At 36.6% G+C, this 24,146-nt stretch overlaps 2 protein-coding genes and 1 long non-coding RNA gene across 4 annotated transcripts; all 3 read right to left on the minus strand.

Moving 5' to 3' along the window:
- Nucleotides 1-605: 605 nt before the first annotated feature.
- LOC122138750 lies at nucleotides 606-22,727 on the minus strand. 2 transcript variants are annotated; one of them, XR_006155770.1, is made up of 3 exons: nucleotides 22,467-22,727; nucleotides 21,853-21,927; nucleotides 606-2,426 (listed from the first exon to the last, which is right to left on the minus strand). It is a non-coding gene; the product is annotated as an uncharacterized LOC122138750 (long non-coding RNA). The 2 variants fall into 2 exon arrangements; XR_006155771.1 differs by lacking the exon at nucleotides 606-2,426 and adding an exon at nucleotides 19,664-20,170.
- LOC109110672 (trace amine-associated receptor 13c-like) lies at nucleotides 4,319-5,980 on the minus strand. Its single transcript, XM_019123668.2, has one exon. The coding sequence runs from the start codon at nucleotides 5,871-5,873 to the stop codon at nucleotides 4,851-4,853; it is 1,023 nt and encodes a 340-aa protein (XP_018979213.2). The 5' UTR covers nucleotides 5,874-5,980; the 3' UTR covers nucleotides 4,319-4,850.
- Nucleotides 15,498-17,852, minus strand: LOC109110303 (trace amine-associated receptor 13c-like). Its single transcript, XM_042733031.1, has one exon. The coding sequence runs from the start codon at nucleotides 16,599-16,601 to the stop codon at nucleotides 15,606-15,608; it is 996 nt and encodes a 331-aa protein (XP_042588965.1). The 5' UTR covers nucleotides 16,602-17,852; the 3' UTR covers nucleotides 15,498-15,605.
- Nucleotides 22,728-24,146: the final 1,419 nt, after the last annotated feature.

A 24,146-nucleotide genomic window follows, 5' to 3' on the forward strand; every position in this document is an offset into this window, starting at 1 on the left:
TTAAGAAACATATCCTTTTGGTGCGGCCACATTCGCATACAAAAAGTATTCTCGTCGCTTCATAACGTTACGGTTGAACCACTGATGACAGATGGACTATTTGGACGATGCTTTACATACTTTTCTGGACCTTTGAAAAATGTAGCTGCTGTTGACGCTACCGCGCTACTTGATCAAAAAAAGAGTTTTGCTACTGAAAAGATATTCGATTCAGAAAACAGCGACGCTGCCACCACACTACTGAGACATGTAGTTAAACTACTAGCATCACTACTTGTAATGACGCTACTGCCCATCACTGCACATAGATCATCACCTCAAAACAATGAGATGGTCACCTGTATGTTCAAAGACTATAAATGAAATGTACAGTGGGGAAAATATTTATTTGATCCCCTGCTTATTTTTGTAAGTTTGCCCACTTACAAATAAATTAAGGGTCTGTAATTTTTATGGTAGGTTTATTTTAATGTATAGAGACAGAATACCAAACCAAAAAATCCAGAAGAAAACATTATATAAAGGTTAGAAATTGATTTGTATTTCAGTGAATGAAATAAGCATTTGATCCCCAAGCAAAACATGACTTAGTACTTGGTGCAGAAATCCTTGTTGGCAAGCACAGAGGTAAGGCTTTCTTTGTAGCTGGTCACCAGTTGCACACATCTCAGGAGGGATTTTGATCCCCTCCTCTTTACAGATCCTCTCTATATCCATATGGTTTCTTGAAGTTCAATAAAGAACTTCAACTTGAAGTTTCAGCTTCCTCCAAAGATTTTCTATAGGATTGAGGTCTGGAGACTGGCTAGGCCACTCAGTGACGTTAATGTGGTTTTTCTTGAGCCACTCCTTTGTTGCCTTGGCATGTTTCGGGTCATTGTCATGCTGGAAGACCCATCCATGACCCATCTTCAGTGTTCTGGCTGAGGGAAGGAGGTTCTTGTCCAAGATTTAATAGTACATGGCCCCATCCATTTGCCCCTCAATGCAGTGAAGTTGCCCTTTACCCTTAGCAGAAAAACAGCCCCAAAGCATAATGTTTCCACCTCTGTGCTTGACTGTAGGGATGGTGTTCTCAGGGTCATAGTCATAATTTCTCTCCCTCCAAACACAGTGAGTCAAGTTAATGCCTAAGAGCTCTATTTTGGTCTTATCTGACAACAGCACTTTCTCCCAAGCCTTCTCTAAATCATTTAGATGTTCTTTGGCAAACTTTAAACGGGCCTGTACATGTCCCTTCATGAGCAGGGGGACCTTTTGGGCACTGCAGGATTTCAGTCCATTGCGGCGTAGTGTGTTACCAATGTTTTGCTTGGTGACTGTGGATCCAACTGCCTATAGATCATTAACAAGCTCCTCCTGTGTATTTCGTGGCTGATCCCTCACCTTTCTCATGATCATCTCAAGATCTTGCATGGAGTGCCAGACCAAGGCTGATTGATGGTTATTTTGTATTTCTGCCATTTCCAAATAATAGCACCAACAGTTGTCACACCCGCCAGCAAAAAAGCGGAGTCTAGTCGACCTGGTTGAAGGTTTAATGCATGTTTGATCTTTTACCTGTGCTTCTGCAAAGTTCACTTGATTTATCGAGACTTAGTTTAAATTTTAATCTAGCTCCGTGTTCAATCTGACTTCAATTTCAAGTGATCATCAAATTTAGGTGGTTTCTCTAATCAAAAGCTGATCACAAATATCAGTTATGTATTAATTTAGGTATTTCATTATTCTAGACATTCCATATTTTTAATTATTCGTTCATTAATAACCTGGCATCTCTTAGAAATTCACTCGGCCGTTTAGTGAATTCACAGACATAAATTTGCCAGTTCTGTTCTTACTCAAAAGATGCAGGGTGGTTACGATATCTTTAAAAAGATGCACCCTGCTAGCACATAACAAAAATAATATTCTTTTTATAACAACTTGTCAAATCAGTGACAGTCAGAAATCAGAAGGTCCCTAATGATGAGCCCCTGCTACATTCATTGGTACATCGGTATGATCCGTCCTGGACACAGATTTGTGAAAATAAAGTAAACAGTAATTAAAAAGTAAATATTACAGTTAACGGATTACTGTAACTATATGGAAAATAGCAGTGTTCCACGTAGGGGGCTAACAAATTCAACAAATTCAACACATGTACAGTAGCTAGTCTATGTGCACATGTAATAGCACAAAAACAACTATAAAGTGTGTTATATGAGCACAATGTGTTTAACACAATTACACATTCGAATAATAAAACGAAATGCATACCTGACCGAAGAGAGAGACACAGCAGCATGTGAATTCTAGTGCAGAGCTCCAGATACATATACCCTGTGGGAGTCTTTTGGTCCGGCGGGTGGATCCTTACATCTATTTCCATCTTATGATAAATCGCTTGTTGTATTCCTCAACTGTAAGTTGGATAAAAGCATCTACCAAATGAATGAATATAAAATGTTAATTTAAATAAATGCATAATGCTTTTAGAAACATCTTTATGATGCTACACTAGGGCACATCATCAGTGATATTACCTGGGTTCACAGGGTATTTCGGATCGTTCGAATATCATACTCCCTCGCCCAGGTGACCCAACCAGGGTTGATCAGACCCCGGCCTGTGCCCTTGCAGCAACCCACGGATCTACCCTCTTTAGCCAAATCGACCTACAGTAGATTTTTAACAGTAGTGCAAGTAATCCTGAGGGCTATTTAGCACCTATTCTGTATTTAAAATTCTTCTGAAATGACAATCTTCGAGAGATTTGTTCATTAAGGATGTGAAGATAACACTTCAGTATATGGACAACTTCTCACTATTAACTAGTTGCTTATTAGCAGGCCTATTATTAACATATTGGCTGTTTATTAGTACTTATAAAAAACATAATATGCATGACAATATTCTACATCTCTAATCCTACATAATTGCTAAACTTAACTACTATACTTTACTAACTATTAAGCAGCAAATTAGGAGTTTATTGAAGCAAAATTCATGGTTAATGGTTTGTTAATAGCGAGACTTGGACCTTAAAATAAAGTGTGAAAACTGTTAGCAGTTATGGTTTAGAAACATTTGCCAACAATTACTAGATCTACAGCTGCATATGCCCTTCGTTGCGAGTTGATCCACTCACGTTGAATAAAATAAAGTTTAAAAGAACGATGAGCTTTGACAGCGTTCAATCAAAATGACCATTAACAATGAGAGTTTTATCATTATTAGTGACACATGAACAAATGCCTGCCTAACTGCCTGTTTTAGCTCTCCGTTAAAGGGGTCATATGATGCGATTTCAATTTTTCCTTTCTCTTTGGAGTGTTACAAGATCTTGGTGCATAAAGAAGATCTGTGAAGTTGCAAAAAGTAAAGACTCAAATCCAAAGAGATATTCTTTATAAAAGTTAAGTCAACCACACCTACCTAAAATGGCTCATTCTAACATGCCCCCATATGTCTACGTCAAGATGTGGGAAGATTTGCATAACACATCCCAAATGTTCACGCAAAGAAAAAAGGCGTAACTTTTATTCTCGCTGTTGCCGCCGGCGACATGGAGACCCTGTGTTTCATTGTGAAAGCGAAGCTACTTTGTTTGGCCTTCTAAAAGAGGACACAACTAGAAATAACTAGTTAAGTTATATTTACAACACTGTCTACGGAACAGTCCAACCCAAATATTCAGATGTGTGCAGCGCATTTTGCGGAGGACAAGGACTGTTTCCTGTGAGAGTAGCCTACAATGGTGGTGTCTGTTTCTATAAAGTGGGGCAGTTCCAACTTTGCAAGGACAGTCTAGTGCTTCTGACTCACAGTCTGTAAGTACGTTTTTATATGTAAAGGATTTGCCACAGATGATTCAAACATGAGTTTTGAGCAGTGTAGAGTAGCGCTTCTTGTTTGTCGTTTCTCCAATCACAAATGCAGACATGGTGTTATGTTTACGTGTCGCGATACACAACGTAACGTATAAAAAGAAAGTATAAGTCATTATAATCAGTAATTATGTCCCCACTGGATGCAACAAAAGCCTCGTTTGTAATAGCGTTTATTGGTATTGTCACGTCAAGCCGGGACACACGCCATGACAGTATGGTAAGGGGTGTAACATTTATGTCACATGCTTGAGGCATTCGGTCAATCACAATGCACTGGATAGCTGATCAATCAGCGTACACCTCGCTTTTCAGAACAATGAGCTTTGTAAAAATCAACGCGTTTCAAAAAGGCGGGGCATAGAGGAGAAACAATAATGTACAGTATGTGGAAAATGTGTTTTTTCTACCTTAAACCACATAAACACATTGCATTAAACCAAATACACAAAATAATGTTCTTTTTAGCAACATCATACGACCCCTTTAAGGTTTCTTGAAGTTCAAGAAAGAACTTCAGCTCCCTCCACAGATTTTCTATAGGATTGAGGTCTGGAGACTGACTCAGCCACTCCATGACCTTAATGTGCTTCTTCTTGAGCCACTCCTTTGTTGCCTTGGCAGTATGTTTCGGGTCATCCTCAGTGTTCTGGCTGAGGGAAGGAGGTTCTTGTCCAAAATTTTATAGTACATGGCCCCATCCATTTGCCTCTCAGTGAAGTCGTCCTGTACCCTTAGCAGAAAAACAGCCCCAAAGCTCACATCATATGACCCCTTTAAAACAGCAGTTAAACAGGCCTCTGTACATGATGCTGCATATTCAACTCTCATTCAGAAGTTCCAATATTGGAAGTGATTTTTTTTCTCATAAAATGTAAAATTTGAAAAGCTTGAAAGCTTTTACGTCATACTACATAAGTATAGTTATTAGCATAAAGTACATTTACTAATTTTATGTTGTTCCAGACCTGTATTAATTTATTTTTTGAGTGGAGCATGTGAATTATAATCTGTAAAAATGTCCACCAGAGAGGATGCTGGCTGAAATATTCTTAGAGTTAATATGTGTTTAATTGACACTTTAAACCAGCGGTAAAATAAGGCATAGATAAGAGGATTCACACTTGAGTTTATATAAAAGGTCCATGTTAAAAAAGTCATTGAATTAGATGGAATTGCTGTGGTTTCTGTAAGAGTACAGATATAGTATGGAATCCAGCAAAATAGATAAACAGTCACAATGATTCCTAATGTCAGAGCAGCTTTATTCTCTGACTTTCTCCTCACTGAAACCATTACACATTTTTCTCCTGTCATTGCGTTTATAACTTTCATTTGTTGTTGTGCAACATAAAATATCCTCAGATATACAGTGATTATGACAGTACAAGGATATAAGAAGGAAATGGTCAAATCAGTGAATCGCCAAGCAGGACTAAACATGACAATACATTGACCATAACAAAATGTGTGTGAGGTATTAAAATATCCGTTACTAACTGCATATGCAACACTGTAACTTGAAGACCAAAACCAGCAGAGACAGATGCTTATTAAAGTTTTAGTTGTGGTTATTTTCTGTGGGTACAGTAAAGGGTGACACACGGCCATGTATCGATCAATGGCAATTAAAACTAAATTACTGATTGATGCTGTTAAAAGTACTCCCATGATTAACATAAACAGTCCACAGAGAGTGTCTCCAAAGTACCAACAGGTCTCAATCAACCTGATAGCTTCTACAGGCATCACAATAAATCCAATAAACAGGTCCGCCACAGCCAGAGAGAGAATGAGCAGGTTTGTTGGAGTGTGAAGCTTCTTGAAGTGAGAGATGGAGATGATCACCAGCAGGTTCAGAAACACAGTCCAGGCTGACAGAAATAAAAAAAACACATACATGATATTGTATTCATGGTTTGAGCGTTTTTCCTTGATACAGGATGAGTTGGTGGCAGGAAAGCAGTATTGAGTCTCATGATCCGCTGTCTCATAGGCCATGAGTAAGTCTCCTCTTGTTAGGAGTTTGCTCTGCTCTCCTTACTGCCCTTTCATTTATAAAGGGTCTGGATCAGACTGACCAACCCATCTACCGCCCACTCTGATGCAGTATAATGACATAATTATTCTCAATTCTAGTCTCAACTTTCAAGATGCATAGCCTAAACATAAATAAAACAAACCAAGGTCTACTTTTTTTCATATATAGTGACTTTTAAAAATTTAAAATATAAATCAGAACTACTGTGAAGCTTGTGTGCATGAAAAATATTTTGAAGAAACAGTTTACACAAATATGAAAATTTAATCATCATTTACTGACCCTTATCTCATTTAAAAAAAAAAAATATGAAAATTTAATCATCATTTACTGACATATATTGTAATGTCTGAAGAACGACTCCAGAAGAGGCTCCATTTCTTAACTTTTAATTGGAACAGAACAACTGTATCACAGGCGCACCGGCCTAACCAGTTTTCTCTTCTAGGCTTTTGAACTCCCTGCATTAACTCTGCAACTGCCTGTGCAAAGTAAAACATATAATCTGTTTATATTATAAAACATATAATATATAATCTGCAATTTCACAATGATTATAAAGAGTCTGTGCTCTACACTATATTTTGAAAGTCAGTTCCATGGTTTGGAACAGCATGAGGGTGAGTAATTTTTTTTTTAGGTGAACTATCCCTCTAAACAAATAAGCACATAGTAAGGAATGAGTATTATTTAGGATCCTCTCACTGTCCATGACTCTGATCATCTAGGTTGTAATGCAACAAATACATGCAGACAAATCATACTAGAACAGTTATCCCAGCTAGCAGAGTAATCAATTCATGTTCCACAAACATATAATAACCATTTGATCATTTCAATATGAAACTTGACACCAATAAAGTTACATGAGCTAATGATTTGATCATAAAGCATGCATAAAACAGTATACAATACAAAAACAGTAAGAATACACACAATGGCCTGGGGATATGCATGTTCATTCACAGAAAGGTTTTTCTATGAATTATTGGGAAGAAGTCTTTCTGTATGGGCAGTATGTGGCTATTTGTTTGGGGAATTAAATGACAGCTGACTCTCGCTAAATTTCTTTGAGTTGTAAACCAAACTTATTTTAATGTGTCCTTGCTGCTATGGCCTGTTCTGCCTCTGGTTGTTAGTTGTGGCTTGGGGGTGGTTCACAGACATCCTAGCACCCAGTCCAATTGTTGGGAGAGGGGTCTCTGTTGGATGATTTGTTAAATATAACAAACAATAATGGATCTGATTTGACCAACCATTACATTCCCCACTTTCAGACATTGTTGTCAGACCTGTAGACAGCGGTTAGCAACAGAAATAAGCAGGTAGATCAAACACGCCTCTGGCACATAAGGCCGTGGTGGCTCTCTGGCTGTTGTTGCCTCCAGGAGTGGTGGTTGTGCCATGGTGGATGCTGTCAGTTGGTGTGTCATGGTGTTGTAAGATGTACTGTAGATACAGGTCTACGAGCTTGTGCAGCAGGTGTCAAGGCAGTGTGACCTGTCATCCTAAAGTCACTTGGTCTGGGTCAGGTGGTTGTTTCAGACTGATTTAGTGATGGTGGCATGTGGTCTGACGTTTGTGGTGTTGCTTTGCTCTTGCGGTGGCACCGACTTGAACTTGTATGAGTTGTGTCTGGGGAGCTTTCGCTGTTGGCCATGTGGACCTGTTGCTTCATTCAACATTGTCTGGCTGCTTCTGGGCCATCAGTTAGTTTACAGGATGCTCCTCCCTTGGAGGGGTCACTGTTTTGTGTTGGGCAGTTAGTCAGATGTTTGTCCTTTCCAGTACTCCTCATTTGAGTTCTGTTCAAGGAGCTTTTCTGCTAGCATCAGCAGCTCATGTAATCCAGAAATAGGCACGTCCAGCTGTCCTTGTCCAGCCTCCATTTGTGACCTGTGTGAAGGGTGTGTAAGAGGATGTTGTTGTAGACTACTGTTGGACACCATGTAATGTTTGCAGGGTAAAGATGCCCTATTTCATGGCTTCTCCCAGTGGTTGGTCAGGTACCTGGGTCTGTCGCCATGGTGACGGTTCTGTACTGTGCTGGCTAGGCCCTTTTTGTAGAAGGGTCTTGCATTGTGGCAATACTAGGTGCCTTCTGGTGCCCACTTTGGATTCTGGGTTTTACAGTTCAGAATCAGTGGGGTCTTACAAACACCTTTTGTAAAGGCATTGTATTTGTTAAAGGCCTTCAGTGTCAGGCCACACAGTTTTTGAATAGGCATTGTGTGGGGGCAGGCCATAATGCCTAAACTTACAATAAGATGGAGGTTTTAGCAGAGGTTTCCTCGTCCATCCCAGGTTCACTGCAAACTCCGAAGTAAGCACGTCAAAGTCTGTAGTAATAAACTTGGGTATTTTCATGCCCATCCTGTTTGGTGGCTAGGGCAGTGATCAATCTGTTTTCAGACTCTGGGTCTGAAAATTCCACGACATGGCAACAGCGAGAATAAAAGTTCCGCCTTCTTTCTTTGTGTGAACATTTGGGCGGCGTTATGCACATCTTCCCACATCATGATGTAGACATGTGGGGGCGTGTTTAAATGAGGCATTTAACTTTTATATAGAATATCTCTTTGGGTTTGAGAATTTAGTCTTTGCAACTTTACAGATATTCTTTATGCACCAAGAGCTTCTAACACTCCAAAGAGAAAGAAAAAACTGAAATCGCATCATATGACCCCTTTAACATGTACGATCACAGCAGTGTGATCACTGTAGGCTGGTCCCTGAAGCATACGATCACACCGGTGTGATTAGAATGTTCAGTGTGTCATGTGATCAACTGCTGAATTCAAATCTGTTTTTGCGCTTTGGCTGGGATGGAACCAGATAGGACACGCTGAGCACTCATCATATTATCACAGCTATTCAGTGTTTTCAACCATATTATGCTTATTTTAGGTTTCAAACATTTAAATACACAAAAGTATGAGCAAAAAATACATATATAGTTTGTAAAATACACACCGATGTCTACACAAGTGGCAATAATGATACTTACAAATATAATCTGACAACATGTTTTATTGTTACGATTTTGGAAAATAACCTAATTGGGATTTTTTTTTTTCTTTTTTTTTTTTTTACCAATATTGTGATTGCGATTTAATATGGGATTATTTTTTAAAGCTTTTTATGTTCTGTATTATTCAACAAAGACAAGCTAAAAAAAATCATTGTATAGTATGACCAACAAAGTATTAGATAGATTAAACAGAAATGTTCTTTTCTGTAGGCCAGGCCTAATTTACGATGAAATTAGGTGATGCATGAATTGATATGTATGACATTTTTATTAAACAACTACAATCACAGTAGTATATTGACTGATTTTATGAACTTCCAACCTTGAAAGCATAAAATAATGACAACAGAGCTCTAAAAAATAAGCCTGGTGTAAACATTAATATACAAATCACACAAACTGAAGTAGTTTGCATAAAGATAAAAACAAATCTGTTGCTTTACCACACTACTTTAGGTGATTCAAAGTCAATGTTATAAACATATTCAAACATGTGGCTTGCACTTTTAAAACACATTAAACACTTAAAAAAAAAAAAAAAAAAAACCTACAGGGAAAAAAAACACCTGCATCACTTGAAACATTGAAAAAATAGCATAGAGAGAATAACTGTTATTATTATTATTCTCTCTGTTATTTATTTGTTTATTGTGGGTTTCGTGCTGTTAAACAAAAGGTTAAACATTTTCAATGAGGAGCAAGTTTGTGTTGTGAGAATAACTGTTATTATTAACTCATCATGCGGTGATGTGCTATGAAATTATTGCGGGGCAATAACTTCATGTAATTTAATAATAAAAGTAACCTAATAATAATAATAATAATAATAATAATAGGCCTAATAATTATAAGAATGTAAAAGGTTTACATTAATTGGAAATGCTAAATCTTCTTATTGCCAATTTGTTATGCTTTTGACAATATCTCTGGCAATCATCGACACATGATACGACCCATCTCAGCACAGGGTGGTTATATTGCCTTTTCGAAGCTGCTGTATATAAAAAAAAAAAAAACATGGTGGCTAAATTTGCATGATATTTAGAGAGCTGAAGCTTACAGACATTCATTACTTTCATGCAATTTAATTAGTTTTTTAGCACCCCCTCTGAACTGTTAAGCCCCTCCTTAGCACCCCCAACAAAAAAGTCCTGGAGCCGCCACTGCCAACAACATTAAACACCGTGTCTAATGCAGAGTGACGCATCTCAACAAAACCCGATATTAAACTGATGCCTTGTTCTATTTATGACGTACTGACATGCGACAACATTAGCATTTGATATAGGCACAGTGAGTGAAGCCAAGAGCAAGATATGGCGTGTCATATTTTCTGCATTTATTTTGAATGACCAGCATCTGCCTGGGTCTGTGTGACATCATCTATGGCTTTTCTCTTCCCTTTCACAAACCGATCCATCTCCCATTCGAAGTTACGTCCTTTGGTTGTTTACTATTTTATTTCTTTTCTTTTTCTGCTGATGGCCCGCGTGCCACCGCAATACTCGTGCGCCCCACACTTTGACAACCACTGCTTCAGAAAGACTTAAAATAAATAAATAAGAATATATAGATAGCCTATTACCTTATTATATAGATTATTTTAAGGTCAAAGTTTTGAAGTACATTCATATTATATATGCTTTCAAACATTTCCATGTATACGGGCCAGTTGCCAGGTTTTCACAACATAACCCGCCCAATTGCTACTCAAAACTAGCCCAATCACATTTCGAGGGGGTCCAATGGTATTCCAGGTGGTATAATACACGTTTTTTGGAGGGGTTCCCCAAACCGCGGACTTGGCAACACTGTAGTGTGCCAACTTGATGCTTCCTCTGAAGACTGCTCAGATGTGCTCGACTTGAAGCAGCGCTGATTAGACTGATTGGTGCGTGTCATCAAAGTACTGTGAGAGCTATAAGAGAGCGGACGTCTCCTTATGCTTTCTCTCGCCATACTTTGATGCCATACACCAATCAATTGTCAAGTCCAGTCGAACACACCTCTTTACTCTCGCGTGTCACATGACCGAGCATAATTTTTTCATATTGCGATATTATTGCAAATGCAATTAATCATTCAGCCCTATTTATTGTTATCATACACATTGTGTAGGTAACTATAAAGTTTACTCTACTCTTCTCCCAGTTCACTGGAGACTTACTTTAATGTCTTTTGGGTGTAGAGGATGAATTTACCTATTGTAAATCCCACAGCTCGGATTCAGCTCAAACTAACATGGCTGCGCACATTATAGATCAACTAACATGGTCATTATAAAAGTATTTAGGCTTTAGGTGTACAGGCTATATACAGAAAAAAGGGGCCAAAATTGTACCTTTTGGAGTACAACAGCTTGTCACTGTAGCAGTCATCTTAAAGGGAATTATTTGTTAATTTTTACCCCTAATAGGTAGACCTTCAAATTACTACCTTAAGGTTATGGATTACTACTCTAAGTTACTAATATGTTCTTATTAGGGGTAAAAAAAAAAAAAAAAAAAAAAAAAAGGTACAAAGGTGTCCTTTTAAGAGTACTGCTACAGTGTCAAACTGTTGTACCCCAAAAGGTACAATTTTGGAAATTGCATCCCAGTCCTGCCCTGCCTTCACCTCCTAAAAATGGATTATCAAGTTTCTTCCCTTGTCTTTTCAAACAGTCCTCTGCTAAATCAATTGCCCTATTTAACCTTATCTAATAGTCAAATGGAACCTCCATGAAGTTGGCCCCCCACCCAACGCAAAACGTTGGCAAAACAGTCTCAATCTTTTGTGCTGTGAAATTTTAGTTTGTGCTGCTTTGGTTTTTTAGATATTAAAATAATATTTATAGGTCAGTCTGAGGTCTCACTGCACCCCACATACTCCAAATTCACCCCAAATAGTCTCTTTTGTTTGTGCTGGTAAAAGTTTTATTTGTGTGGATTTGGTTTTTAAAATATAAGATATTGAATTATAGGCAATGATGTCATCAGCCCCCCCACATGCTCCAAATTCACCCATAACAGGCTCAATCGTTTGTGCTGTAAAAAATTTCATTTGTTTTGCTTTGGCTTTTAATTATAATTTTTTTGTTAAAATAATATTTATAGGTCATTCTGAGATAACTCAGCTCCCCACATACTCCAAATTCACCCCAAATAGTCTTGTTTGTTTGTGCTTCATTTGTGCTGGTTTGTGATGGTAATATTTTCGTTTGTGCTCCTTCAGCTTTTAAATATTATACATCAGATTATAAGCGATGACGTCACCAGCACCCAACATGCTCCAAATTCACCTAAAACAGGCTCAATCATTTGTGCTTCGTTTGTGCTGTAAATTTTTTTGTTTGTGCTGCTTTGGTTTTTTTAGATATTAAAATAATATTTATAGGTCATTCTGAGGTCACTCAGCCCCCCACATGCTCCAAATTCACGAAAATGGTCATGTTTGTTTGTGCAGTAAAAAATTTGTTTGTGCTGCTTCAGTTTTTAAGATATTAAAATAACCTTTAATGGTAATTTTCTGAGGTCACTCAGCCTCCCACATGCTCCAAATTTACCGCAAATAGACTTGTTTGTTTGTGCTTCTTTTGTGCTGGTTTGTGCAGGTAAAAGTTTTGTTTGTGCTGCTTCAGTTTTTAAAATATTAGAAAATTAATTATAGGCGATGACATCACTCAACCCCCTACATGCTCCAAATTCACCCAATATAATCTTCTTTGTTTGTGTTTCATTTGTGCTGTATTTTTTTGTTTGTGCTGCTTCGTTTTTTAGATATTAAAATAATATTTATCTTTCTGAGGTCACTCAGCCCCCTCACATGCTCCAAATTTACCACAAACAGTCTTGTTTGTTTGTGCTTCACTTGTGCTGGTAATATTTTAGTTTTTACTACTGTCTTTTTAAAAGATTTTTCCTAGTCAACTAGTTGCATGTTTATATTTAATTGATTAATATAATAACTTATTAAATAAACTTTTAATAGAGTATATAACCATTTATGTGTAAAAAAGCTTGCCGCAAAGATGAAGTTGCCAAATGCCGATGCTGATGGCCATCTCCACAGTAGGCTTATGGACGTGCCTAATAAAGAAATGCACCTTTTATACAGACCACATAATTAGAGAAGATTTGTTTTTTATTTGAATTGGTTTGTTTAATGTTTTGAGATTTCTATAGATTACTTCTTGTCTGTGAGCCATTTCATTGTTGTGATGCGTTCCATTCACAGAGACTGCATGAGACGACAGAAAGCACATCCAAAAAGTTCTTTCCGCAGGGAAAAAAAAATGTGAGGGATTGCGCCTCCATATCATACAGTAAGAGTGATGATATTCCCCCACTCCTAATAAACACTTGAAATGCGCCTATATAGCCATTTTATTATTCATATAAATAATAATAATAATAATAATAATAATAATACCCTTTTTGGTCTTATTCACTATTAATAGCCCAGCTACCCATCAATGATCTAGCACAGAGACAAAGATATAGTTCTAAACTGAACGTGTGAGAGAAGCATTAGCCTACTTCTAATTTGGCCAAAGAAAACTTGCACAAATCTAAAATTTTCTATATTAATTTGTGTATTTTTCAAATGTTTATTAAAGGTGCAAAAAGTCAAACAAACAAACAAAAAAATCTATATTTTACTTTTTCGGACAGCATTTTGTGTGTACGGTTCTAATTTCAAATTTGGTTTTCAGGAAGGCTGTTCTTTTCTTGTCAAGTAATTTGCCAAAGTTTTGACTGATACACCAAAACTATGTCACTACACTTAAATCAAAATGCAATATGGACTAGTGTCTGTGAATAATAATCTGCAAAAATACAATTAAAATATGAATCCTGCATGTTCTGCATGTCTCTGTGTGCATGAATGGCACACATGCATGGTTTCCTTTACTACACACATACTTAAGCACGCGTGACACTCACTGTGCTTTTAGCCTCTGCCACCTCAATATGAGTACATGAACACAAACAATCTCTAGAGCTGCTCTGAGAGTCACTTTATGAGGATTTTACTATTTATTTAAGTAAAACTATCGTCATATCATATACAAACAGAAACCTAAAGGTTTTCACAGCAACCTGTCAAAATAACAGTTCAGTTTAACTTGAAGAATCTGTGACAGAAATATTAATTTATGTAGTTCAATTACTACTAATAAAATTATTTTAAAGCATTCTTTTTAAAGGAATATTTACCAAAAAAACTATTTACCCGAATTTAGCAGAAAAAATAAAACATTTCATAGGGCCTTAAAAATTTAATTTTTGTTAAACTTTTAATAAATCCCTATTTAGTATTGTAAGTTTCATGATTTCAATTAATAAGACATGCTTTCTGATTAATTTTATTTTATTTAACCATTAAAACAGAGTCTAGAAAACTGAATCCATAAAAATTTTAACAGTTTAAACAGAATTTGAAAAAAAAAAAAAAAAAAAAACTCAATTTGGGAAAAAAATAGGGCCCTACAATGACCTCAGTTTCCATGACCTGTGTACCTTAGGTCAGTTTAAAGAAAGTAAAGTAAATTGGCCAACTAGAGCCAGATTCAATGTTTACAGCACCACCTATTGAAAGAAAATCTGCTCAGCAATTCTTGTTAGACAAACTAGACTGGGCTCTTCTAATGAACAGACAAAAAACAAATCTGTTGTCCATAGCTGTATGTTAGATAAGTTAAATATCTAGAGGCACTACTGGGAAAACAGGGAACATGAAAAGCTTAATAACTGTCCAATATAATGATCATATATAACTCACACTAATCTTTAGTTATCTCATCCAGTTTATCTCTTTTGTTGTTATCGTATGTTTAAAAAATTGGAACCAACTGTCCCACTAGGGCAACAGAAATAAATCCTCAGGGCTCAACGGTAAGAAGTCTGTTACATAAATTAAAGATTATCTCTGAAACACCATTTGAACATTACAAAAACTACTACATTTTTTCATCAAACACCGTGTCACCCTGTCACACCAGATCACAGTTCTTCAGCCTTTGCACACTAAAGCAGACCAAAAAAAAATAAGTGAAAAGACCCTGAAAATGTCCATTAAGGCACCATATTTTTTCACTGTGATTTGCACTAGTGCTATTCAGCAGCATTATTCTCAATGTCTAACCAAGATTTGTCCTTGCACCAGTTTTATTTTTATTTTTAATAAATTCTTAGAAGCTTCTTTAGATTATATTAATCATTTAAAATCTTCATATCTGTCACATTGATCTAGTCATTAGACACCCTGCCTAAAAATTTCAAAACCATGTGTGCTACAAGAGATTATTTTTCACAATGAAGATTACAACAGAACCTAAACTATTCTGTTTGGAAACAGATGAGCTTTAAGCTGTAATTCACCCAAAAATAAACAATCAGATATGATTCACCCAACCTTATGTCATTTCAAAACTGTATGCATTTCTTATATATATATATATATATATGGCCATATCCACAGTAGGCATATTATATTTATATACAGGTATTAAGGAATGCAGAGATATTTTTCAAAATATGTTTTGTATTCCACAGGAAAAAAATAAGTCAACATTTTGGAACAGCGTAAGGGTGAATACATTTTTGCATGAACCTTTTCCCTCTTATGTGTGCTTTACAGAGGCTTTACAGTCGTGCAACACCATAAGATAACCATAAATTCATTTATCTTGCAAGAACAGGTTGAAGTATTCTGATGAAGGTTCAAATATTTTCAGAGTCAAAATGTATTTTGCTGATATTCGAAACCATCTATAAAACATTGCATAAATAAGTGGATTCAAGCATGAATTTGTGCATAAAATCCAATACATTATGTTAATTACAAGAGAGTCACCTGTGTCCTGCCCAAGCGTAAGAGCAGCTATATAATATGGTATCCAACAAAGAAGATAAACCGTGACAACAACCCCCAAGGTTCTTGCAGCCTTTTTTTCTGATTTGGCTTTTTTGTCTAAGAGAGAATTTATATGCTCAGCTTGATGTTTTGCTACGAAGCAGATTTTCATATATAAAGAAATGATTAAACAACACGGTGTTACTAAAGTAACTATAACATCTGTTATGATATATCCCAACTTAATAAAAAGTATACATTCTCCAACACATGTATGATTTTTCTCTGGATAAATTATTGACTCGTACAAAAGGAAAAAAGAATATATGCAGGAAAATACCCAGTTTACAACAATAGAAAGAACTGCTCTGTTGATATTGACTCTTGCTGGATATCGCAAAGGGTCATTCACAGCAATGTAACGATCCACAGATATAATAATCAAATTACCAAGAGATGCCGTAACAACCACATAGAAAATAAAAGGAAATATTGAACAAAATATCTCTCCAAAGTACCAACATGGCTCAATCAATTTGATGCCCTGTACTGGCATAAGAATCAGTCCCACGATCAGATCAGCCACTGCCAGAGAGAAGATCAGCACATTGGTTGGAGTGTGGAGCTGTTTGAAGTGAGCGATGGAAATGATCACCAACAAGTTCAGAAACACAGTAAATACTGATATTGTAGAAATGAATATGTACACAAAAATGTACTCTGCTCCAGGTTTTACATTTCTGGTACAAGATAAATTGTTATTTGGAAAGCAGTAGTGGATTGATTCATTGTCCGTATGTGTCGCTCCCCAGATAGACATTTTGGTGATAGAACAATATAGAGTAGACTCTGTGCTTCATCAGAGAACTATTCCAAATCTGTTCGAGGATGCTTGTCAGTTTGGCCTCCTGCACTCATCACTGACATGACCCTGTTTTATACTTGCAGAAAGAGTAGCGACTACCCATTCAGAATGAGATTTGATTATTCACTTTTTGACCCACCCACTATTTAAATATTCATAGACTGGATTAATCTGATTTATACAGTTTTGAATTAGTAAAACTAATCCAATAATATTTTCAAGACATAGAATAGCTCAGAGCTTCTTTTACAGTTACAGTTTACAAATTAGTGTATCTGTACTGACCCACCTACAGTAGGTTTGACAAGTTACCGTTAGAACAACTGTCCAACATTCAAACATTTATGCATGTTAATACACAATAACATTAAAAGCTAGAGGCGTTAGACATTAAATAATTTTGACGTGTCCTTGGAAAGTCATTGGACAAGTTAGATTTGCACAAAATTATAGTCACATCATTATTGTACATTTTGCATTACGATCACACTTTCATCAAACTAAAGCAAATATACAAACAAAACAGATACACAAATGCCATAAAATGCGCATTTAAAGGGAAAGCAAGACACATGAATGAGAAAAAGTACCAGATGTGCAAATTAAGAGTGAAAGAAAGATGCACGGATGAGAAATATCACAGGGCATCCTTGGTGTTAAAAAGAAGGTTAAAGCCACGAAAAAGTACTCAGTGCAGTAACTGCACACTGTCTGACGTGTGTTGCAGAACGCTGAATCAGTCTGGTGAATAAACCACTGGATTAACTCACCAAATCCATCAAAGCAGCTTCTAAATCAAAGGATGAACTACAAGTGAACTACAAGTTCCATGTCAATCCACCACTACTCTATAATAGAGCCACTAGGCAGTCTTGCTTACCACCAATAAATCAAAATATATGATTGTTCTTGTTATGATGAAGTCCACAAACTGCACAAACAACAGCAAGTGGCTCATGCTTGCTGCAGCAATAGCGAAAGCAGCCCGCGGCAGTGAGTGCAGCCAGACAAACTGTCAGTGATAGAGAGAGACAGCCTTCCACTCCGATCCGCTTAGAAGGACTGTGCCGGTCAGTATAATGAGGGGCGCTGATCGTCACGTGTAACATGTACTGGCAGATCAAGTTAAGCACGCAGGATGTGTGAGCGTTCTGCTCCGATCCGCCCAGGAGGATAGAGCCGCACGATGTAATGCAGCCAGGAGGATAGAGCCGCACGATGTAATGCAGCGGAGAGCAGGTTAGCAATGTGATCTGAACCTGTCTCGAGCCATCACAGATGCTATGATGTTTTCAAACCTGTTTGATATTATCGCCACGTGATCTCGTAATGTGAGCGACACAATGACAAGGTGGAACTAATCCAGCCAGACTGCCCAGACAGGTGATGCGCTCACTGCCCTTCTGCATCATGCATCCCTACACAAGCCACACTTGCAGCATGACATTTCCAACAACGTTGTTAGGAAATTGTGCTCTTTTAGAACTTAGAAATAAGATCTTTTAGGCTCAACCGGATGGCGGCATGGAATCAGCTGGGACCTCTGCTGCTGTGATGCTGAAAGCGGCGGAAAAAGGGGCAAATCAGCCGAGCAGAGAGGTCGCTGGTTCAGCTTGGTCCACTGCGAAGGTGTTTCAACAGCGAGCAGGCTTCGAGTCACATCTGTTTACATTTAAATTTTAAATTTCTAATTTAAATAATATTTCAAAGTTGTATAATTAAAACATTAACCTCAACATGAATTTATGGATTTAATTGCACTCATGCAACCTCTGAACCTCATTAAACATCTGAAAATACACATACAAGCCACTTTTGTGTTATTCTGTGCCACCTGTAGTACACGTTAATTTTTAATACTTATTTCATTTGATTGCTAACTTATTCTTATACTTCTTATTCTACCTGTTTTTTCATTTTGTTGTTTTAAATAGAAATTTTAAAATCTTATAAATATATATTTTTTTTTTTAATTTGACATAAAAGATTACATACTTTTTATAAAATTAGAAAAATGCCATTACGTAAAAACAAAGTTCCCTGAACATCACTTTGAGTCAAATATCACCTCACAATGGAAAGGCAAATTTTTAATCAGAATTTTTTTGAGTACTGAAGTCAAGTCAAAGTAAGAAAAGTCTAGAGCCCTGGGACTAAGTGTATCATGTTATTATTTGGCCTAGACCAAAAGAACCAAACTTCAAGTGTAAACACACTCTCAACTGAAAACTAAGATTTCAGTAACATGTTGTGGCCATCTAGCAAACAGACCAATATTGGTACTATACAAATAAATAGAGAAAAACAAGCTTAAACTTTACATTTACTAGTTGACATCACTGACTCATGTGTTTATGTACACAGAAATAGTCTTTTTCTGCCAAGTACTCCAAAGTCATTTAAACTATTAAACAATTTGTTTTGTTGTAAAGATTTTTGTTGTAAAGTTGAGTAACCCACTCCCAATGGGAAGGGATCTCAGCTACAGTCTCTACAATAGCTCTGGTTGCATCAGCTCCAGTCAGTTTACATTACACCTCTGACTGTTAGGCTTCAACAGCAAGTTTAATGAGACTACAGATGACAATTCTCTGTGACAAGTGCTAACAGACTCTCAAGAGAGTTTCACATGTTAACAAAAACAGGGCATGGTAAAAGTGCTGATTGGTCACAAAAGAGTTCACAGAATTACTGCATCATAAGGGAAGCACATAGGACACTATAGAGACAAGGCTGAACTGTCACTCTAATTTTTTCTTTAGACACTTATTTTTACATTGAAGGAGAAGACATCATTATGGATGCCAAACATTTGTGATAAGTGCTAATAGCCTCTCTAGAGCATTACACGTTTTTGTCAGATAATTAACATGGTCCAAAAAAGGTAAAAGTGTTGATTGGTCACAAGAGAATCATTACATCATTAGTACAGAGAACACTGAAGGGCAGGTTGACCTTTTATTTTTTTTTTTTTTTAACATTTTATTTTTGTTGTGGTTTTTGAGTGTTTTTCAAATTTTCATTATTTTCTTCTTAGAGATGATGAACCCGACGATTACCTATTCACCTACCTTCTTATCTAGGGATACACACACACACACACAGCATTCACATTACAGGATTCTCACACCTATTTGCCTATGAATATCAATTATTTTTTCACAACTTTTCCAGTTCTAGATTTTGAATGACATGGCTGTACATAAATATCACAGAATATCCAGTTCCAGATCTATATGATGAAATATTTTTCAGGAATGAATACCAAGGATTCCCCATATCTCTGTCCAATTCAGCATCCCTGGAATGTGCTGGACCAATAAATCCAATCCACTGGACCAATAAATCCAATCTTTGCATCTTGCAACTTAAAGGATCTGCTACCAATGTCATTAAAAATGGCAAACTATTTCCATGTTTTCCACCTTTTTTTTATGTACGGATATGATCATGCTTTCCTTCTCCCGTTCTCTTGCATTCGTGCACACATGTGGAAAAGCGCACAGAAACTTGTCAGCACTGCCCTGTGAATTTATCAGTAAAATAGTTTCAGAGCTGAAAGCTACATGACATTTCTTGAAGCAGTTCAACTTAAAGATTCGCTATTAGTAGACGCTGCTGCTGAACACTGCTGAGAGATGCACAGATGCAGGTATTCACACACACTTATTAATCTCTCTCTCTCTCTAATAACTGCATTAAAAACTGCATTAGCCTGCTTATCAATGGCTCAAACCTTCGTTATTAGCTCTGAAATTAAGTTTTGGAATTAACAATGGAGGGTTTGGAGTGAGGTGTAAATTCATTCAACACAAAGTTTTCAGGACGACACTGACAAATGTCTTGAAATAGATTTTTAACAATGTCCTGAGATGTGGTTGTGATTCCAGGCTGTTAAAACTATTAGAGAAATAATGCACTAGTAAATAATGCCGTGGGTAACGTGGTAATGTGGACAAGACACTGGAGCAAATTAATGGAACGGTCTTTATCCATTCTCAAACAAATTAAGAACTACATTAGATCTTCAATGACTTAATGCAACCCAAACTACTTTGCGCTTATTATGGTTTCCACTGATTACGAAATATTTTTGTTTGCTATATATTATATATTAGTAGGGAAGGTGGCCCCAAAAATTTATTTTGCCTACGTCACGATAAAATGTAAATCCGGCCCTGGAGGCACACATAGGGTGCTTCTTAAACGGAAGGCTCCATCCTACAAAGGCTGCATATCTCGGCTTCCACATTATCAAATGTTGCTGAATGCCATCTCAGTCGGAAGGATCCTTGGAAGGCAGCCTTTATTTTGCATCCTTCATTCAGCTGAATTTGAAGGATGCATGGGATGTATCCTTCACGACTTTCAGTTGCCCACAATCCTTTGTACCCATTCCATTTCATGAAAATAAACTGACGAAAAACAAGCTTGTCTGAATTTATAATGAAATGTAAGACAAAAATAATGTTTTCGGACATGAAAGGATAGATGTTATCTTTTGTTTGGTGTAAATTACTTACTAAATGCTAAACTGCCAATAATTTAAGCCACGGGGAGATTGTAGATAGCTGTGATTCATTGTACTGCATTAATAGAAAGCCAAATAATACAAAGATTTGTAATACAAAGTATTTTTCCAAAACTATGTTTTAGTATTGTTTTTGTGCGGTGACGGTGAGATGTAGCCACATGCACTTACTGGACTGTCTCATTCTAGCGTTTAATGCTGAGGAGGTGTCTATTCTACAAGACTCTGAAGGACTGAACAAGGAAGGACGCAGCCTCGGTAGGATGCACCCTTCCGTTTGAGAAGCACCCATAATAGAGACAAATATAAATTAATGGGTAAAACACTTTCTAGCTCAGAAAACTAGAAAATATAATTATTTTTTCAATAAAATTTTGGCCGCCAGTGGCACAGATATTAAACATTTCACCTCATAGTATTTGATGTGATAGCTCACCCAAAAAATTTTAATTTTTTGATTAATTGATTCGTTGATTTTCCTGGAAATCAAAATAATATATTTGCAAGAATTAATTCATTTTATTGGGGAAAAAAAAAATACTTTAAGCCTTCTTTTTTATTCCCCGGTAGAAATAAAGTTATACAGATTTAGAACAATATGAGTGTGCATAAATGATAACTGAATTTCAGTTTTTGGTTGATCACACCATCCCTTTGATTTTAAATTGTCCTTACTTTATTTGTTGGCTTGCACAGTGGTCTATGGTGGTGTTCTTCAAGATCACTGAAGGATCTCATGAAGGCCTGTTGCTGGAGTCACAAAAGAGGGAAAATAATTACCAAATACATTAGAAACTCAAGCATGAGTTCAACAAAAATTCTTGCACATAAGAGAAATTCATAATGTGCAACACAATGTTTTCTGGAGTACAGTGTCATTTGTATAATTTGAATTTATGAGTAAATAAAACGTACACATTTTTATAGGCACCAAATGTTTTGCCTATTAATATTGCACTTTAAAATTATAATACCATCCATGGAGCATGTGACAACTACAACAAGGATCGGTCGATCAGACAAAACAACAAATATACGCTGGGTGACATTCTTTAATGTTTACAAATACATAAACAGACTAGTTTTGACTAGTCAAAGACCTATTTAAAAATATGAGATTTAGAAACCAAATCCCCAAAATGTCTCCCTCAGGTATTGCTGCGTTCGCCCTTAAAGTTAATCAGTCGCGTGAACTCCCCGTATTGCTAGACAAAAGGCCCTTAAAATATGCACGAAATGATTCTTGTCCACTTAAGTTTTAAAATTAGCTAAATTAATAGTAGGCCTACCTTTGACAAAACCATCAAGTAACCCTCAGATGTACTAGTTACGCCGCCCATGAGTTTGTGACACCTTTAACAAGGAATAGGTCCGTCAGTCAGTCAAATGTCCAATGTTCGCTAATTAACATTCCTGTGCGTTTATAAATATACATGAATTTTGACTGTATAAAGTTTTTTTTAAAGAACTTTCACTATAATAAACCAAACGCTGAGGCGATGCTCCCCTCATGCTGTCCTTGCGCTTGAGGGGAGTAAACCTGTCGCGAGAGCTCCTCCTAAAGGCAGACTCGCAGACTGCATGGCCTGGTGCACTTATTGATTTGGACAACTTCAAAGGTTTTTTATTAAAAGAAACGAGTATTACTACATTTGGAAATAATTATGATAATAATAATAATAATAAATACAACTTAAACAGTGCTGTCGTCATATTACTGCCCTATAAAATTTTATTCAACATATGGCAGGCCAGCTTTCATTGGGTAAACTGAGGTCACATGACCAGTTAAATAACTAACAATGGAATAAATAAATCGGGAGTGGCGGTAACCGATGTTGTGGAGTTAAAAGTCAATCTACAGAACATAATATAATCAAATAAACATGCAAAGTGCAGGCCTATCTGCACAACAAATTTTAGCATTTGTTTACAACCGAAGAATGCACTTTATTTCAATCCAGTTCAGCATCTATGGAAAGTGCTGGACCAACAACTCCAATCCATGGAACCCAGTCTCACAAGTTGTCGCAACTTGCAACTTAAAGGATCTGCTGCCACTGTCTTGGTGCCAGATACCACAGGGAACATTTAGAGGGTTTGTGGAGTCCATGTCTAGACACATCAGAGCTGTTTTGGCATCACAAGTGGGACCCATGTGATATTAAGCAGGTGGACTTAATGTGGCTGATCAGATATTTACCATGAATCTTAACATTTTATTAATTTTCATGAGTTTCTCAATTATTTGGAAGACTAAATAATGAATTTAAAAATCATTTCAAAGAGATCACAAAGAGCATAATCTATACAATTAAGGGCAAGATATATTAAACAGGGCCAATTGCAATCCGATAGGAGTGAAAAGATGTTAATAAGCTGTTAGCAAATCTGGCCCTAAATATTTACTAGCTGAGCATAGAAGCATGCATATCTACTACAATAACTATAAATGTCCTTTACTTTTCCAGGTCTTGAAACCAGTTTTCAGTGACTGTGGGAATCCTGACATTAAAATATTTTTAATCACAGTTATAAATATTGAGACTATAGACTGTAAAAAAAAAAAATAAAAATAAAAAAAAAAAAAGGAGAAAGGTATTTTTAGTTTGGCTAACGTGCCATTTGTTTACAGTACAGTATATGGAGACGGTTATGTTTATGACATATACTGCAACTAGCCACCAGGGGGCGATCAAAAAGTTTTGGCTTTACTTTCATGATGTGTGAGGCACATTTGATAGAGACAAATATAAATTAGAAATTAAAAACACTGTGAGTTCATGGTGCTCTCAACACACTGAAGTGCTTTTAGGCATGAAAATTTCAAAAATTTTAATTCACATCAAGCATTTTTTATTTTTTTCCCCCTGGAAATCAAAATAAGATATTTCTAAGAATTAACTTACATTTTATGGAAAAACAAAACAAAACAATAAACTACACGCACACTTTACATAGCCTAAAAC

The sequence above is a fragment of the Cyprinus carpio genome, chromosome B10, assembly GCF_018340385.1.
Source record: "Cyprinus carpio isolate SPL01 chromosome B10, ASM1834038v1, whole genome shotgun sequence".
NCBI lineage: Eukaryota > Metazoa > Chordata > Actinopteri > Cypriniformes > Cyprinidae > Cyprinus > Cyprinus carpio.